This window comes from Prunus dulcis, chromosome 3 (genome assembly GCF_902201215.1).
Source record: "Prunus dulcis chromosome 3, ALMONDv2, whole genome shotgun sequence".
In the NCBI taxonomy this organism is placed as follows: domain Eukaryota; kingdom Viridiplantae; phylum Streptophyta; class Magnoliopsida; order Rosales; family Rosaceae; genus Prunus; species Prunus dulcis.
This window is the reverse complement of record NC_047652.1, coordinates 12,957,394-12,976,520: the sequence shown is the minus strand read 5'-3', so window position 1 is coordinate 12,976,520 and position 19,127 is coordinate 12,957,394. Positions and strand designations below refer to the sequence as shown.

The window sequence follows — 19,127 nt, the reverse complement described above, 5'->3', positions numbered from 1 at the left end:
TTCTACCCCAGGCATGGTTTCCTCCAATTGATCCTCCAATCCAGCATATCCTTTTTGAGACAATCGATGATTGTACTCGAGTTTCTCCCTAATCTGTGCATGTTGAGAATGCACAGACTCAAAATCTTTGGAAAGCCTTGAAGCTACAAAGGCATCCCATTGTGCTTTCTCTATGAATTTATAAGTTTCCGGGGGATGGCTTAATTTCTCCTTGTCATTGGTGTATGGAAGGATATAATGCCTCGTTAGTGTAGACTTGAAATCCTTCCATTTCTTGGCAGCTGAAGCTAAAACAGATTTCTTGCCCCCTTGACCTACGACAAAAGCCATGTCAACTGCTTCCCATATCTGCTCCTTAACATCCTTGGGGATTTGGGACCATTTCTTGTCCACAAGGGGAACTCTGGAGCGTGCCAAGACACCAATGTACGACTGCATTTCACTATGTGCTTGGCCAATACCTTTCCCCCTTTTATTGTACTCAACAATTGGCCTCGGTTTCTGAAGCTTTCTCTTCACAACACGAGGCATTGTGCTCATACCTCGACCAGTCTTTGAATCATCAGAGATTGTTGTCTGGCTTGTTGGTTCTGTCTCAGGAGATGATGAAGCAAACTTCATCTTCTTCGAAGACTTCATCTCCTTCGAAGACTTGTCTTGAGGAGCTACCATTCCAAGCTTCTTGGAGGCAGAATCCTTAGTTTGTTGTTGAGAAACCATTTTAACAGACAAAACTGCAAATGAAAATATTTCAGGAAAAGATTAAGAACACAAACGACGGTTATTAATAAAATACGACGTATGATATGATTTTAAACGACGCAATGAAATAATCTTAGACGTAATAAATGTTTAAAACCATTATTTATATAACGTCGTGGTATTTATGTTCACACGACGTCAATAGTAATACAACGTCGTGGTATTTATGTTCACACGACGTCAATCGTAATACACCGTCGTGGTAAAACCATTATTTATATAACGTCGTGGTATTTATGTTCATACGACGTCAATAGTAATAAACCGTCGTGGTATTAACATTCACACGACGTAAAACAATAAGATATACTGTCGTCTATATTAGATTAAATATAATTTTATTTTACAAATTAAACTTTCTCTTTACTTCCTTCAAATCGACTCTCTCTCTCTCATTCACCAAAACAGCCATATCTTCTCTCTCGTCTTTTTCTTTCGTTTTTGGGTTTTGCTCTCTGTCGCTCACTTTCCCTTCCTCAATTTTTTTTTTAATTGAAGAAGAAATTGTTTTCTTCCTTAGAGCTATTGGAGTTAGAGGAATCATGTGGTAGTTTGATTTTCGTATCAGTTGGTTCAGATTGACAGAGAGATTCAATTTGGGGGTTTTCTTTGCTCTTTTCAGTTGGGGTGGATTCCCTGTTCTGGTGAGATTTCTATTCCTATTTCTTTTATTTTTTTTCAAGTATTTGAGTATAGGCAATGACCCACGAATCCTTCTGATTAGTTATAAATTAGAATACAAAAATTTTAAGATGCAGACATGGACGATGTACCAGTTGTATAGATGAAAGGCTGATTATATCCTTTGATTTTTTAAAGCTCTTGTTTCAATCTTTTATTATTTGTTGATCAAGTCTGGGGCTTGTTTATTTGTTTTTGGGAGCTTTGTCTTCTGTTTTGTTTTGTTTGGGTTGTGGTTCTGTTTTCTTTTTCTGTTGGGGTTCTGGTGGTTTGCCCTGGGGGATTTTTGTCCTCTTTCTTGTGTTTCTTTTCTTTCTTGTTCTTAAGAAAATTGTTTCTATTAGAAAAAAAGTATTGGGAGTATTTTGCTTTTATATATGTGTGAGTTGATATAGTTCGGTTAATATGCATACTTTGTTTGTTTGTTATAATGTGGTCTACTTGTTTGGTGTTATTTCTTCTTTTCTTCAGTTCAATGAATGTACAATTTCTTGTTTAATTTGGTTTTGCTTGTGAGTTGAAGTAGATGATGTTGAGGGTCCTCCAATTGAGAGACAATAGATTGTTTTGTATTGAAATGCTGAAGTAATAGTTTTTTTTATACCAATGATGTCTGATTAATTTGTTACCACTTTAGATGAGTAGTTCTGGAGATAGTTCACAAGAAGGGCTCAATGTTGACTTGGGGGTCTAGAGGGAGATGGTTCTGCAAGTGGTACTGGAATGTTGGTTTTTCCTTTTTTCTTTTAATAAACTGGTATGTTTAAATCATTACATAAATATATTGTATATGGGATATATGAGAAACTTATTACCTTTGTATTGAGCAGTTAAAATTAATTTTTCATGTAGGCAATGACGCAAAGCAAGGTCGGGGTCAAGGGATATGCAACTGGTGTCTAAATAACATGAGAAAAAGTATCAGACTCCAGCAAACTTGATGCGTGGGACACTCTCGTGTTTCTTATTCCTAAAATTATTGAATACTTAGTGCATGTATGTGAGTTTATTAGTTATATATTTTAGAGTTGATGTAAGACTACCTTATTGTGGATGCAGGGCACCATTGAATTTTGTCCTGAACAGCAGCCTTTGATTCATGTCTTCAAGGATGTATGTATAAATGAAGAATAATGAAAAATTGTGGAGAAGTTTCAAGAGTGATTTGAAGTAAGCTTATTATAAACCTATCGAAGGAAGTGAAAGACGGTGACAATGTGGGGATTCTCATGTAGACCCAAACCAGTGGCGGCTGTTGTTTGAACATTAGGAAAAAGATGAGACTGCAGTACGTATTATTACACAACAGTCAATATATATATATATATAATCTGTGCAATGATTAAGTATGTTTTGCTTTTGCGAATAGTAGGAACAAGCTAAATGAAATGCTGAAAATTGGAGTAAACAAATGTTGAATCACACATCTGGCACAAAGTCTTATGCTCGAAGCAAAGCACAATATGTAAGTTTATGAGGCACATGAATGTTTATTCTTTTTTCTTGTTCATTGTTCTTTATGTTCTTTTATTTGTTCAAGTATATGAAAAACTGAAATGTAGAGGTCCAGAAGACTAATTGTACAATTCATCATTGTAGATTTATTGGTTTGGTTAATCTATGATGACCATAGAATTTGATGGAGAATGATGAACTGAATATGTATCTTTGTTTTTTGTTAGGCTGAAATGCAGGAAAACTTTAAGGGATTAGTTGAAGATGAATGTCCTGATAATTTAAAGGCACGAAGAAGAGCTTAGGTTGGGCAACTAAAGTTTTGGAACTCTACTGATGTAGGCAGACCTTTGTAATATTTGGCTATTGTAAATTGTAATCCACATTGGTACTTTATATTTTATAAGAATGGTTGTTGTATCTTGTATGGTTCAATCTTTCAGTATTGTACTTATAATTGTCATTACATTTTAAATATCAATTAAAAAAAAATTAGGAATGAAAAATGTGCAGATTATATTACAAAACAAAAGGCATTTGAAGGAAGTATATTTAATGGTGCATTAGCTCAAAAAAGAATTGAATTGACAAACAATCCTGGCAATATTTATTTTGGTTAAGAAACAATCCTGGTGAATGTTTGGCCATTGGTATCGAAACAATAATCCTCACAAAAGCTTCTTTAATACCGGCCATTTGTTTTGTCAGTAATAAATTGAAGTCACTTTATGACTTGTGTCAGAGACAAACCTATACTGACGAATATGTTACAAAAGTTGGTCAGCATTAGTATTACTGACAGGACTTTTACTGACAAGCCTTATTTCCGTCGCTGCACTCGTCAGGAAGCCATTACTGACGAATTTTCGCCAGTAATGAAGTTTCTATTGACCATAGAGCGTTGTCGGTATAAGCTAAAATTGTAGTAGTGATTATTTTAAAAACAACTTTGTCAATTTTCAGACGACGCTAGAACGACTGACGAACCATCGTGGTCTACATATTTAACCACGTAAATAAGAACTACCATCGTCTTATTTAGTTGAGGTAGTTGTCTTCAAAGTTGGAAACTTTCCCTCTTTGTCTGTATATTTTATCAAACTTGGAAAGAAGTAAAATGATTTTGGCCAGAAAAAAGGTAAAAAGATTTTTCAAACAAAAAGCGTATGAGCATGCAAAACAGTAACCAAAATAGTGAAAATGAAAGTTTACCTTTTGCGTGCAATGAAAGCAAGAGGAAGACGATCGATGTTTAAGTTCAGAGACGACGAAGAAGGCGAGAGGAAGACGATGAGATACTCTGACAGTGCTCTGACAGGAAAAAAGACGAAAAGTTTTCTCTGGGAGATTGAAATTTTTAATCGGGTTTGGAAACAGTGCATGTGTAAGTCGAAAAGTTGCTTATATATAAAACCATTTCAAAAAAAGAAATACGGCGGTTACATATAACTACGTCGTTTTTAAATAACACGACGCAATATTTGTTATGTGCCGTGGAATCCTTTCATTTAACGTCGTTATGTTTAATATAACCGACGTGGATTTAAATAAAATAAGAATATAAGAACAACGACTGTTTTTGTTTTACTGTCGTCGTTTTTCGTCGTCTTAAGTAATACTAAGACGACGTAATATATTTGTTGAGCGACGTTGATTTTTTAAACGTCGTTAGGTGTAATATAACCGTCGTTGAAAATTGTCTTTCTGATTGCAAATTTGCAAAGACGTTAGGTATAATTTTTGTAGATACACAAACGCACACACATCATCAACTTCCAAAAAATTGTCTCTCTGATTGCAAATCTGTGTCATCTGTTAAGATTATGATGTGGAACAGAATTCCATCTGTTAAGATTTCGTAACCCTTGGGTTCTCAGAAAAATCTGATTATGTCAGCGGTTTTCTATATAAACCGTCGTGGTTATTTCAATTCTTGTCATTAAGTAGATCTACCGGCGTAGGATAAGAAAATCAAAGAAAAAAATTGTTAACAAAAATTCTTATTAAGACGACGGTTTAAATTAAATGTACGACGTATAAAATGAATAAATACGACGTTAAATTTTATAGTACAATTTAAAGATAACGTCGTAGAACTATATGATAATGACGTCGATATATTTATATTTTGCGTCGTTGTAAATTATTTTAATACGGCGATATTTTTTATTTTAAAGACGTGGATTTGTTTGTAATTATACTGCGTCTTATACGAAAACCTCGTCGTGTTATTTTATGAGTAAAAACGGCGGTTTTTATTGAAATCGTCGTCTTTAATTTCTACGTCGGTCGATTCATAACTTCCGCCGTTCTTTGTTGGCTTTGATTTTACACTGCGGAAATCTGTTTCAAATAGGCGTCGGTTGTTTAATTAGGTACGTCGTTGTTTTTGAACAGCCATTTGAATCTCCAATTTTTTGTTGTCTAAGGTGGTATTACACGACGGAGTTTTTAGAACCGTCGTCTTTTTATAAACCACGGCGGTTTTCACTTAGACCGTCGTTGTTTTCTGGTCGTGTTTTTCACTTTTTGTAGTGCTGATTATGCAATAACATGGCTAATGATGAGTGACGCCCATAATCTGTAAAATATTGTACAGAGGAAGAAGCCTCGGAAGGAACTGGACAGGCTCACATTCTTCAAACTAACCCACACTGGTGCAGAGACTGAAATACTAGTGGACGAGGCTTGACATTGACAGTCGCATGCAACCAATGATGTACTATTTTTGAAAAACTGCTTATGCTACTGATGTAAGCATTTTTTTAATTTGTTTTTAAGCTGATTTCAATGGACGAATTCAAAAAAGAACTAATAAAGGAATAGACATGAGTGATATAGTAATGAATGAGGTGTATTGTGAGGTGTTTGGGCCCAGAGAAACGAAATTGAATTAAAGGATTTGGAGCTGGGGTGTTATGGGCATATGTACATGGGATAATAATTTAGCAAAGAGGGATTTCAAGAGAGGTTCATACCTTGGGAGAAGCACTTGAGGAGCAAAGGAAGAAAAATGAGCAATTCGAAATGGAGATGCAGAGACTTGGTGATGAGCAACTTAAGCCCAGAGAATAACATGAAACAAGTTTGGCACGACACAAATCTGAACTGGATGCATCTTTCACGGATAAGTGCAAGCAACTCTGGTCAGGGTGGTTTCTGAGATTTGGTAGCAGCATTAGAAGCCCTTTGCAACGTGCGGAATCTAAATGGATCCGTTAATGTTTTGCAATTTGAAATGGAGATACAGAGGCTTGGTGAGGAGCAACTTAAGCTCAGGGAGTAACATGAAACAAGTTTCGTGCTGCAGAAAGCTAAACTAGATGCGTCTTTCACGGATAAGGTGCAAGTAACTTCGGTCTTGGAGATTAACTCCACAATGCAGGCTACTGGTTTATGAGATTTGGTAGTAGCATTAGAAGCCCTTTGCAACGTTAGAAATCTAAATGGATTCGTTAAGTTTTGCCTCGGTTGGAAATTTAAATGGGTGTTGGAATAATGCTACATTCTAAAATGTTGTTGTTTTGTAGGTTAGAAATTGGGAAAATGTGGGAAATCCATGTGAAGTGTTTTGGAATTTAGGTTGTTTCATGGTGAATAGTTTGAACCACCTTTTGAATATAAGTAGCAGCAGCCAAGTATATGTAAATGTTGGCCTAGTGTGTAAAACAATGATAGTATGGAACATGCATCTGCAGTAAAGGTTTTTTTTGGAGAGTAGTTATGAAATATTGGAAGGTTATGAAATATTTGCAGTAAAAGGTTATGAAATACTGTATCTGTCACATTATTATAACATCTGCAATATAAAAAAAAAAGGGCTTAAAACCCTAAAAATCTCTCTCAAGCCCATCTTTCTGAGAGGTGTTGTGTATTTCCAGAGGGCGAGGGAGGAGGAGGCCTTCTCTCTCTCTCTCTCTCTCTCTCTCTCTCTCTCTCTCTCTCTCTCTCTCTCTCCTACTTCACCTTCCTCATCTTCTGGATTTGAGATTTTAATTGGGGGATGTTATTTGTGCATAGATATGTTTTGGATTTTTTTTTTTTTTTTTTTTACTCATAGCTGCTTTGATATGTGGTCTTGGTGATTAAATTTGTTTCGGCGTGGTGTTCTCTGTCTCAAATGTGGCGACATCGGCTGTAGTGGAGGAGGCAAAAGCAGTGATAGTGGATTTGTAGCTTTTGGTTGTTGTGTGCTTGTTGTTTTGTTGTTTGGTAATAATTATATCAACTCCTTGTGAGTTGGGTGTCTAATTGTTCTGGTCTCTACCTGTTTTTTTTGTACTTGTGAGAGTTTAAAAGCTATAGTTGTATTGGTATATTTGGGCACTGCGATTCACATCTGGTTTGTTCCAGACATGCGGCTTTTATGCGAAATATCTTTGATCTTATGTGGCTTGTATTTGGATTAATCCAGTGTGGTTACTATGCTTCCATATTTGTATTACCTCTTTATGGATATTTGTATTTTCGTTTCTCGTTGATAGTCTTTGTGCCCCACAATCGAAGCATCTTGTCCAATTCAAAAGCGCTCTTTTTTTTTTCAAGTATTCATATGATCTTCTGTTCATCTTGACAGCCTTATCACTTCTATTTCCTTTCCAAAAGCGTTCTGCACTGATGGATGGTTGTTATCTTACCAGCACATAATAATAGCATCGGGCATACATTTCCTTGGCTTTAGTTGGGTACACTATATTATATTACTTTTTAGATGTCAACCCAATAATTTAATTTGAATGTCCACCAATAATGGACAAATAATCAGTGCAAGACGACATACTGATGTGTCAAAATGTACGTAGTTTCTTTCTTTCATTGCCTATTGTCTACTTTGACTGTGTTTTCTCACGTGGTGACATGACTCGGTGGTCTCAGAAAGTCTCCAAATATTACACGTTACCTTTGTACGAAAAAGAAATCTGTTCCACATTTAAATTTCATATGTCCTTGTCTGTGCTACTTTTCTATGTCCCAAACTTCCTAGGAACTCTTATACTTTTCTATGTCCCACATTTAAATTTCATATGTCCTTGGCTTGTATTTGTATCAAACATTAACAAGCATCCCTCCAAATTATTCAAACCTAAAGTCTTCATCCTGTAATACAACATTAATGGCTACTTCTCTGAAATCCACTGCTACTGGCTTTCTTCAACTTAAGAAACCTCAAAACCCATTTCTTCATCATTCTCCATCCCAAGCATCAACCGTTTCCGTAAAGACACGTCTTCTAACACCAATGGCTGCTCTCACCATGACCCCTACCATCAATCTCTCTCAAACTTTCACAAAATTGAAGAACCAACGCAAAGTAGCATTTATCCCTTACATCACTGCTGGTGATCCTGACCTTTCAACCACTGCTCAGGCGCTCAAGGTGCTCAATTCTAGTGGAGCAGACGTGATCGAGTTAGGTGTGCCACACTCTGATCCAATACTAGACGGTCCAGTTATTCAGGCTTCAGCCACTCGTTCCTTAGCTAGAGGGACCAATTTCAATTCTATTATATATGTCAATGTTAAAGGACGTGGTCCCACAATTGTCTTGTCCGATCGTTCTATTTTCGTACCATAACCCAATTATAAAGCATGGTATTGAAAATTTCATGTCCACAATTAGCGACGTTGGGGTACATGGTCTTGTGGTTCCAGATGCTCCATTTGAAGAGACAAAAAGCTTGAGAAAGGAGGCTGTGAAGAATAATGTTGAGTTGGCATCAAGGGTGGAATCAGGAATTTTTCAATGAGTGGACTAGCTAAAGTTATTAGTTTAAAATCTAATGATAATAATTTTTTTTTTTTTAACTAACACTTCCCATAGTTTTTCTAGAAATAAAAGTATACTTACAAGAAAAAAAAATGAAATTAGAGCCATATTATTCACGAAGGGGTGAATTTTATTTAGAAAAATGCTTATCTTTTGGAGATACGTTAATGGAAAATGATTAAAATTGATGTGTGAACAAACTTTAACACCAAATACAAATGTGGAAGACCTTTGACTATGACTATGAGTTTGGTAGCACTGGCAAATCCAGGAATTTTTTAGCAGAGGTGCAATTTTGAAAGGCTAAAAACTCTTTGTGGATTGAATATCTAAGGGTTTTTATCTAGATTGACCTTAGGTCTCTTCATGCATTCATGTCATAAATGAAAAATTGTTTTATGTAAAAATATTGACTGTATGAAAATGGTTTTTGGGAATAATTATTTTATCAAGATAATTTTTGGCTGCTTTTATTCCTCACACAACAAATAAGAAAACTTTATTTTATGGGATTTTAGTATGAAGTATATATTGACTTAATGAGCCATCATTTTTAGCCTAAATAGTATTTTGCACTAAAACTGATTTTTCATATTTTGATTTGTTGGGAATTTTATTTTCTGGAATTTTTATTTGAATCCAAATGGGGGGGGGGTACTACCTTATTTACATTGTAAACTTAAGTAAATTGAGTAATATAAAAATAAATGAAAGTAAAAGAACAAAGACATTTACTTAAATTCTGAAAATGGAAATAAGGTCATCTGTACACTTGGAGTGCACCATAACCAGCTAAACAAATGGGCAATTTGAAGCACCTACAATGGTTTTTTCCAGGCAGAGGAGGTGCTTAATAGGTCTGCCAATGTGTGGTAGGATATGCAATTGTATATATATTTTTTAAAATTTTTAATTTAAAATATTAGGCTATATATGTTTAATTATTTTTTTCCCCAAAACCTTCCCTAGGCTACAGCCCAAAATGATGATAAACTAAAATGACAAGTTTTGAGTTTTAGCCCCTAACCCCTCATCACCACTAGAACCACAAAAAAGTTGAGAGGATAAATTTTGTGAATAGCACCTAGCCCCTTGCCCTTGCATTAGACATCATCTTATAAATAAGTATTGGCACCCAACAAATTATTAAACCCTAAAGTCTTCATCCTACTACACTACAACATTAAAATATTGTCAATGGCTGCTTCTCTGAAATCCACTGCTACTGGCTTTCTTCAATTTAAGAAACCTCAAAACCCATTTCTTCTTCTATCCCAAACATCAACCGTTCCAGTCAAGAAAAGTCCTCTAACACCAATGGCTGCTCTCACCTTGACCGCTACCAACAATCTCTCACAAACTTTCACAAAATTGAAGAACCAACGCAAAGTAGCATTTATCCCTTACATCACTGCCGGTGATCCTCACCTTTCAACCACGGCTCAAGCGCTGAAGGTGCTCAATTCTAGTGGGGCGGACGTGATCGAGTTAGGTGTGCCACACTCTGATCCAATACTAGACGGTCCAGTTATTCAGGCTTCATTCACTCGTTCCTTAGCTAGAGGGACCAATTTCAATTCTATTATGTCAATGTTAAAGGACGTAATACCACAATTGTCTTGTCCAATCGTTCTACTTTCGTACTATAACCCAATTATAAAGCATGGTATTGAAAACTTCATGTCCACAATTAGCGACGTTGGGGTACATGGTCTTGTGGTTCCAGACGCTCCATTTGAAGAGACAAAAAGCTTGAGAAAGGAGGCTGTGAAGAATAAGATTGAGTTGGTATTACTAACTACACCCAATACGCCAATAGATCGAATGAAGGACATAGTTGAAGCTTCAGATGGATTTGTATACCTTGTGAGCACGGTGGGAGTTACCGGTGCCCGTGAATCGGTGAACGAACAAGTTCCGAGGCTTTTAAGGGAAATTAGAGCGGCAACAACCAAGCCTGTGGCAGTTGGTTTTGGGCTATCAAAGCCTGAACATGTGAAACAAGTAGCAGAGTGGGGAGCTGATGGTGTTATTGTTGGTAGTGCCATTGTGAAGGTGTTGGGGGAAGCCAAGTCACCCGAAGAAGGGTTGAAAGCACTTGAAACTTTCACCAAGTCTTTCACATCTGCGCTCCTTGGATAACATAGAATTATTGAAATTTTTATTGAAGCTGGACTATGGAGTATGTACGAAGGATAGTAAGATTGAGCTGGTATTACTAACTACACCCAATACGCCAATAGATCGAATGAAGGACATAGTTGAAGCTTCAGATGGATTTGTATACCATGTGAGCACTGTGGGAATTACCGGTGCCCGTGAATCGGTGAACGAACAAATTCCGAGGCTTTTAAGGGAAATTAGAGAGGCAACAACCAAGCCTGTGGCAGTTGGTTTTGGGCTATCAAAGCCCGAACATGTGAAACAAGTAGCAGAGTGGGGAGCTGATGGTGTTATTGTTGGTAGTGCCATTGTGACGGTGTTGGGGGAAGCCAAGTCTCCTAAAGAAGGGTTGAAAGCACTTGAAACTTTCACCAAGTCTTTCACATCTGCACTCCTTGGTTAACATTTAATTATGAAATTTTTAGTGAAGCCGTAATAGAGTGTAGTAACTAATAACTTTGTACTCCTACGATCGTTCCCACTATCGCAAATAACCGATATAAATAAAATAGAAGAAAACAAGAAACTTTGTATTATTCATTTGTATTTGTAACAATTTTACAGTTTAGAGTACAACAACTCAGCTGGGTTGCCAACCAAAAGGTCGGAATTTCTAGATATTTACTGAGCTTTCAAATTCAAACTACAATTTGAATTGAGGCTAGCTAGACTTCAAGAACCCTATATTTGAAGGAAAACAAGATATCACTATAACGACCATAGATATTCTCCTCAGGGCAGCAAGAACAATTAGAAAGAGAATCAGATACCCTATAAATCCGCTTTCCTTCTCTTCCCTTCCTTTCAACAATCAATAATGGTGTTTCTCCGCTACCTAATGATCCTTCACCATGATCAGAAACTCCATCAAATCCTTGGATTTCACTTTTCTATATTGTAAAATTGTTATAGATACAAACATCAGTGGGCCGGCGGCTTTGAGATTTTGAGGGCCTATGCCAAAACAACAAGAAAGCCTTCTAAAATAAAGTCCTTAACAAAAAATTATAAAAAATAATCAAACTATATAATTAAAATTTTGTTATCATCAAATTACTAATTATCAATAACCAATAATAATAATAATAATAATATACAAAAGATAGGAAAAACAAAATTTGAGAATTTGAGAGAGAGAGAGAGAGAGAGAGAGAGAGTTGAGTGGTTGAAGGCTGAAGATTGTAAAAAAAAAATTTTAAAAAAAAAAAAAGATACATGCGGCTAGATTTCGTTTATTTGTGATGGTGGGAACGATGGTACGTACAACAGCAAGCTTGATTGCTTAGGGTGAGCTGCAAAACTTTTGATTAATTCATTAAGGTTTTTAATCTTCTTCCTAATATAAATTAACTAAATCATAATCTAAATTAACATTGATTAATTAAATATTTATGACTTCACGTATTAAGTTATTTGAAACTCAAATTTAGTCCACAAATTTGATGTACTTGGCATTGGCATTATTGTGATTAAACATTCTCCCTACTTGAGATATTGTTTTGTCTTCTATGATTTCATTGTTCCTTCAATTGGATTGGGTCTCTAAATTGTGTGCGCATCTTGGCATTAATGACACATGATTTGGAAATTCTGAGTGAGAGATACTCCTCAATATTGATATGGATGGAACTTTGTCATAATACGCATGCCATTGGTTTTTTTTTTTTTTTTTTTTTTTTTTTTGTCAAGGCATGCTGTTGGTTTTTTTTTTTTTTTTTTTTGGGTCAAGCTTGCCGTTGGTTGAGAAAACATACTACATATATATAGGCCCGGAACTGGCCCCATGTTGAAGGAAACTCATATAAGGGATTCTCCACCCCACTTTTCTCTACAATCTCTAAACCCCGTACACATGTTTTATTTATTTTTTCCATGTTACCAATAGACCTATTTAAGGATTTTCTGCAATTAAAAACAAGCTTAATTGAGAAATCGGGTATCAGTATGGGAATCTTCGAAAAACAAATCTCCAATGGGTTCGGGCCAGGGATGGTAATGGCCGTCCTCGTCTTCCAAACCGGCTCGAAAATATTATATACTTAGGTTTAAATTAATAAATAATATATATATAATTATAACTAGCCTCCCTGCACGCGCTTTCGCGCCTGCAAGAGGCTTTTTTTTAAAAAAATTTAAATTTATTTTAGAATTAAAAAAGATAATGGGTAGTTGTGTTCCCTAAAAATAGGATCCATTATCTGCTTTTTCTTTTTCTTTCTCTTTTTTTTTAAATATGAAAAAGTGTGAATTTACTGTATTATCCTCATTTAATTAATAATTTGAATTCTTAATGTTTGCATTAACCAAGATTTTCTGTATAATGTTTCACCATTCTCTGCCTTTTGCTTTATATATATAGCCCGCTCTAACACAACAAACTCCTGCTCTCTGGTCTCTCAATCTTCTTTGCATGCTTTGTTTCATAACCAAACTCAAAATCTCAATCTCCTTCGCATGTGCTTGGGAAATTTGTCACTTTCTTGCTTTATTTATTTATTTATTTAATGATTTTGCTAAATGGGTTTCCCTTTGTTTGTGTATTTGTTTCTCTCTTTTCGACCGAGGCAGCCGACAAAATGAACTCTTGGTCCTTCTTCTTTTGATAGCGGGGCGTGCCACCACCAAGCCACGAATTTGGGCTTGAATGGAATGTAAGTAGATGGATATGTTGCGCTTGACTTCTGATCAAGTGATTGATTGGCCAAGTAAGGAACTTCCTTTTGGCCTAGGTTCTTTCACTTCCTCAGGCTCAGGATGGTTAAGCTTTCGTATGGATTTTTTTTGTGATTTTTAGGTTTTTAAGTGAAAAAAGTGCGATTAAATTAAATGTGCGTTTAAATGTAAAGACAAGAATTAAAGTGTAATAAAATATATCAAAGCGATAAGAACGATAAGAACAATAAACTAAATTAAACTTGAAATTAAACTTAATTAAAATGCAATAACAATGAAGAGTAAAACAATGGAAATAGACTTGAATTTAAAAGACAAGAAAATGTAAATTGAACAAGAATTTAAACTTACACTAAGAAAAGGAAGGACTCACTACACTAGGTGCTTGAAAAGTAAAATCCAAAATCTAGGAAAAAAAAAAGTGCTAGACGAAAAATAGGTTTGTGTGTCTGATCATCTGTCTCTTCTACCTTCATTTGGTGAAATTTATATAGGGCATCCGTTGACCCATGGGCTCGTCATTGAATGGCCAAATGTCAGCTCTTTCAAAATTCTTTCCTTTCAAGGCCCCCTAAATCCATGGGATTTTATTGGTGGAGATACTTTAATTGCTTGACTCTCTCTTATTTTGGAATATTCTGAACTATCATCAATATCCTTGATTTCTTCCCTTGTGAGGACTCCTTCGCGTGCATATATTCTTTCGGAATCCAAGGCTAGAATAGGTGACTTGGGCTTGGACCTCCGAGCTCCATTAAATGGCCATTCACTTTTATTACATATAATATATAATAAAATTCTCAAACTCCAATTGCCCAAAATCCTTCATTCTCGCCCAATAAAAAAAAAAAACCCAGCTGCATTTTCGTATTCGTTCATTTATATATATATATATATATATATATATATATATAAAAGATATTGAAGGCTCAAACTAAAAAACCCAGGCCGCATTTTCATATTCGTTCATTTATATATACATAAAATAAGATAAGGAAGGCTTAGTCTAAAAACCCTCCAGCCCAAGCGCATATTCATAAGACCTCAGAGATCCAAAGACCAGACCACAATTTCGCAAGACCGCAGAGCTCCAAACTCGGCCGCCTTCGAGTCTCCAACCACGTTCGAACACAGCCCGGCCACATTCGAGTCCTGGATTCCAGCCGGCTTAGCTCCAAAAACTGGGCTGCCTAGTTTCAATGCCCTAGCTGTATCTTAGGCTTCCATCTCGGCCACTTTCAAGTTTCCAGCAGCTGCGAGTCCAAGACTCTAACTCACAAAACCCGGCCGAAAAACACCCAAACCTTCAACCTTTCAAACCTTCAAACCCCAAGGTTTCGACCGCTCCAAACTCCAAATCTTGGTAGCAAAAACCTTGGGCATCGGCCACAAACTCCAACCACCATTTTCCAAGCCCTCCAGCAAATCTGGTCGCGACGGAGTGCAGCCTGGATTGCTTCAGTCTGGCTGCCAAGCTTTAACGCCCCGACCGCCAAGCTCTTCTCGGTTCTAGTCGCTGCGAATCCGACTGCCAAGTTTTGGGTTCAAACTCCAAAATCCCGGGCTGCCAGCTTTCAATACCCCGACCGTTTATTCTACACACCCCGAGTGATATTCTCGAACATTGCTATTTGTGCTTTCGAAAGGTGCTCGGTTTAGGTGAATTTTCACCACCCCCCCAAATAGTGTTTCTTGGTTGTGTGTAGCTATGAACGTTGGGTGAGTTTTGATAAAAGAATTTAATTCCACAATTTAATTGTTCCTATTAAGAAAGATTAATTGAAACCTTTTAGGACATCCACAAATCATGGTTGTCGCCTAGTAGCAAGTCACAGTTATCCGAGCTAAATGAGACGTTACGAAAGAACCTATTCAAATTTGAATAACCATGCAATTGAATCCTTCTCTTATGTCAATACTCCTTATTCACATTATTAGATCATGGAATTCTATTGTCAATATCCTACTATGAATCATTCCTTTTATATAATTTTCTTGTGATGATTTGAAGATTTCTTCTTTCAAGTCTTATCCACTACTCTGTGCAGAGATTTGACCAATCATATCTTGGAGTATTCTCTCTCCTTTACTGAGAGTAGAGATTCCTTGTTGTACATTCATTGAGAATCCTGACGAGCACCTTTAAGCTATGCCTAATTCAGCATGACAGTATAGTGCCCTCAAAGATTAACAACATAGCCACAAAACGTCTATGATGCCTCAGGTCTAAGGATTAGTTTGCACCATTGCAATTTATGAGTTCCAGCTCGACATGTGAGTAAAGACTTCCATGTTGTAACTTATGTGTTGGATCGCGTTAAGTGTACTTGTTCTTCTATAAGCACCTAGACACATATCGATATGTCTCCACACTTAATGAATTGAGACCTTGTCATTCCCCACATACAGAGACGATACTATGTGTACTGGTCTTTGCGGAATATTGACACCTAATCAATGTTCCTATGACTAGGAAGATATTTAGGATTTAGGGATGATGAGAAGTCTCCATGTTTGCAATCTCATTACACAACTCTCATATCCACTTGTGTATTCCTTGGACTATGATTGTTCTACATATTGAAAGATAGTATAGGATGATTTAATGTATAAAACAACCTTTTCTTGCCCATTGATGACATAATATGTCTTTTATCAAAGATGTCCTTAACTCTAACTATTTTATAATTAGTTGGCTTTAAGGGCATATTTCTAACACCATTTCCTCAGTTTTCTATAGAAATTCAATAAACAAAAACTAATGAAAAAAATAAGAAAGCATGCTCTGAAAATTAGAAAAACATGAAAGAAATTTCAATTTGTCATCCTTTTAAATTGATGCTTTTGAGTGATTTGAAACCTCTCTTGGTGTGTCTTCTTGTGGAATTACTCTTTGATGCATAAAAACAAACTTTATTTGATGTAACACTTCAACTTCTGCACCACGCCATTTCTATAACTTCCTTGTTAGTCCATTCACCCATATTGTTGCTCGAAGCATCACTTTGGGCGCTCTTTGTCAATCTCTTTATTATGAACGATGAAGGAATTTCACTAAGGTATTCGCACTTCATTATATAGAAAAAGATGGCATCACGGGATTTGTTCACTTTCAAATTTTCGACACCCACACTTATCCGCACGTTTACCCCTCTGTGGTACACACTCCAGTTACTATGCAATTCACCATATTTTCAAAATACGTATACATGACCTCCAAAATTATGTATCACCTTATCATGGGTGAGTGCGTAACACACTTTGATCTCCTGACGTACCAATACAAAGCACCTACGCGTGTAAATCACAAAAGCTTATTGGTCAAGCTTTATGAATGTGGTCATAATGGCTTGTTTTGAGTACTTTGCATCGAAACCATCTTTCACTGTGACATTCCTAAGACGTAATGTGGCCATAGCAACTTACTGAATGCATTCAAACAACTTACAAAGTTGAAGTGAGACCATTATGATTCTTCACATACTTTTTCATAGACTCCATGCGTTAAATGGTGCACATGCCACCAAAAATCTTTCCTCTAAGACATGATTCCGCCCATGATTCTCATCTTGCATACATCATGTCCAACCATTAGCTTTGTTTTAGAGTACTAGCTCTTTCTCTCAAAACCTGTCATTTCTTCTCAAACTTGTCCACCGCAAATGGTTCCCAAAGACATGTGCCTGAAATTCTCTTAGCAGTTGATCATCCTTCAAGTTATTCTCTGCGTTCCTGGGCTAAACACATGCTATGAGTATAACCGATGGTTAGACATGAGAAACACATCATCAATGACTTTACGTATCGCTTCATTACCATCCGTCAATATTGATATTGGCTTATTGCCTTTCATGGACACCATGAATATCTCGCACATCCACTGGTAAGTTTCAAATGTCTTGTCAAGCAATAATGCGCAAGTAAACATTTCAGTGGACCGGTGGTTGTTCAAACCAATAAAAACTCCATAGGCATGTCATACATATTTGTTTTCTGCGTGTTGTCGAATATAAGGACATCTCCAAAGGCAACGTAATCCAAAAGTGAAGTGCAGACTCACCAAAACAAATTTGCAAGACTATTCTCTTTGTCAACACTAAACTCACAAAATAGTTCAGGATCAACTACCACTTTTGCATTCAAGTAGGAAAATACGGCTTATGTATCATTGTTAAATAAGATTTCTTTACATGATGCATCCAACTTATTTAAAATTGAAGAGTTATTAAGATGAGTCAACATCCTACAATGATACTGACACTTGCACTTTTGGTACGATGAAGATCATGTATGAACAAGAAAAGAGACATAATTTGATGGAGTTTCTAATGGGACTTCATGATAGCTATGCAACTATTCGTGAGCAAATATTGCTTATGAATGCACAATCATATGTTAGAAATGCTTATTCGTTACTCACACAAGAGAAAAAAAAACTGTGAATGCAGAGACAATGGTCATGCTAAGCATCTAAATAAGGGCATTTTTCTCATCCGAAGAGACCTTTTAAAGTAGTTTAGTTCATACAAACATGCAGTGTAGTGTGTTCCAAATACCCAAACCTTAAAACCCAAAATAAAAGCAAAATGAGGGAATTCTTGCAGGAGCTTACATAGCTGAACAAGGGATGGATGGAGAGACACAATCACCTATGCAACTAGACATAGCGTTACAACAACTTGCAAAATGAATCAGGCTTCAATGGAGACCATGTGAACAATAATGTGGAAGGTATAATAGATGAGACAAGCAACAATTCGAGGGGATGCCATCCAAGGAAACCAAGGGGATGAAACAAGCACAATTGGTTGTAACTAATGTAAGACTTGTGAGGGCTAAACAATGCAAGACAAGAAGTGGCAAGATCAGTGAATAATCCCACATCGGTCGGAGAAGAAAACATGGTGTCATGTATGTGTGGGCATGAAAAATACTGTGAGGGCCAGACCCAGAGAAGACAACATCTTACTAGTGAAGTTGAGTTGTGATAACTAACCTTAACTAACCTTGAGAATGTACAATATTACTCAAAATGACAAGATGAAGCACTTGAAGGACTTGTGCACAATACTTTAGGTTCATCATGATGTTTGCACTAGAAAAATCGAGATTTCCAATGAGTATCACAGATTGGAGAAAATTTCGAAAAGGATCTGTAGTAAGGGATGTTTGGGAGAATGTAAAGGTAATGCATTCTATAATTTTATAATTACAACTAAATAGTTATTATAGCTTCATATGTAGTTCACATTAATAAACTAAACCCAATAATGTGCTTGAACTAGTTGTCTCAAGCAACACTTGATTGGTTTGACACTCAAACTCAAGCCCTTAAGGACAAGATTTGATTTAATGTTGAAAAAAAAGCTAAGTGAGCGTTTGAAGCACTTTAAGGCCACCTTACGGAGGGATTGGTATGAACCCTGTGCTGGGAGTCAATAACTGTTTACTTGTGGAGACAAACGTGTCCACAAAGAGGGCTTTTGTGTATAAAAGCCTTCTTTATAGACATCCAACCTGATATACCTCTGCTTGTATTTATCGTAACTTTATCTCCAAGCTTTGTTATATGTTTTATCTTATAAACATTTTGGATTTAGTCCTATAGGACTCTTGTAAAATATGA

At 36.3% G+C, this 19,127-nt stretch overlaps 3 protein-coding genes across 3 annotated transcripts; all 3 read left to right on the top strand.

Annotated features, from left to right (window-relative positions):
* The first annotated feature begins 8,137 nt into the window (after window positions 1-8,137).
* On the top strand, window positions 8,138-8,645 carry LOC117621782 (tryptophan synthase alpha chain, chloroplastic-like). The gene is made up of 2 exons (XM_034352332.1): window positions 8,138-8,429; window positions 8,551-8,645. The coding sequence occupies exons 1-2, from the start codon at window positions 8,138-8,140 to the stop codon at window positions 8,643-8,645; spliced, it is 387 nt and encodes a 128-aa protein (XP_034208223.1).
* A 1,196-nt stretch (window positions 8,646-9,841) lies between these two features.
* Window positions 9,842-10,807, top strand: LOC117621781 (tryptophan synthase alpha chain-like). The gene has a single exon (XM_034352331.1). The coding sequence runs from the start codon at window positions 9,863-9,865 to the stop codon at window positions 10,805-10,807; it is 945 nt and encodes a 314-aa protein (XP_034208222.1). The 5' UTR covers window positions 9,842-9,862.
* A 106-nt stretch (window positions 10,808-10,913) lies between these two features.
* LOC117621780 (tryptophan synthase alpha chain-like) lies at window positions 10,914-11,231 on the top strand. The gene has a single exon (XM_034352330.1). The coding sequence runs from the start codon at window positions 10,914-10,916 to the stop codon at window positions 11,229-11,231; it is 318 nt and encodes a 105-aa protein (XP_034208221.1).
* Window positions 11,232-19,127: the final 7,896 nt, after the last annotated feature.

Coding starts and splice junctions, on each gene's coding strand:
- LOC117621782 (XM_034352332.1), top strand. CDS start 8,138: ATGGCTGCTCTCACCATGACCCCTACCATCAATCTCTCTCAAACTTTC. Junction 8,430..8,550: donor TGTCAATGTTAAAGGACGTG/GTCCCACAATTG, acceptor TTGTGGTTCCAG/ATGCTCCATTTGAAGAGACA.
- LOC117621780 (XM_034352330.1), top strand. CDS start 10,914: ATGAAGGACATAGTTGAAGCTTCAGATGGATTTGTATACCATGTGAGC.
- LOC117621781 (XM_034352331.1), top strand. CDS start 9,863: ATGGCTGCTTCTCTGAAATCCACTGCTACTGGCTTTCTTCAATTTAAG.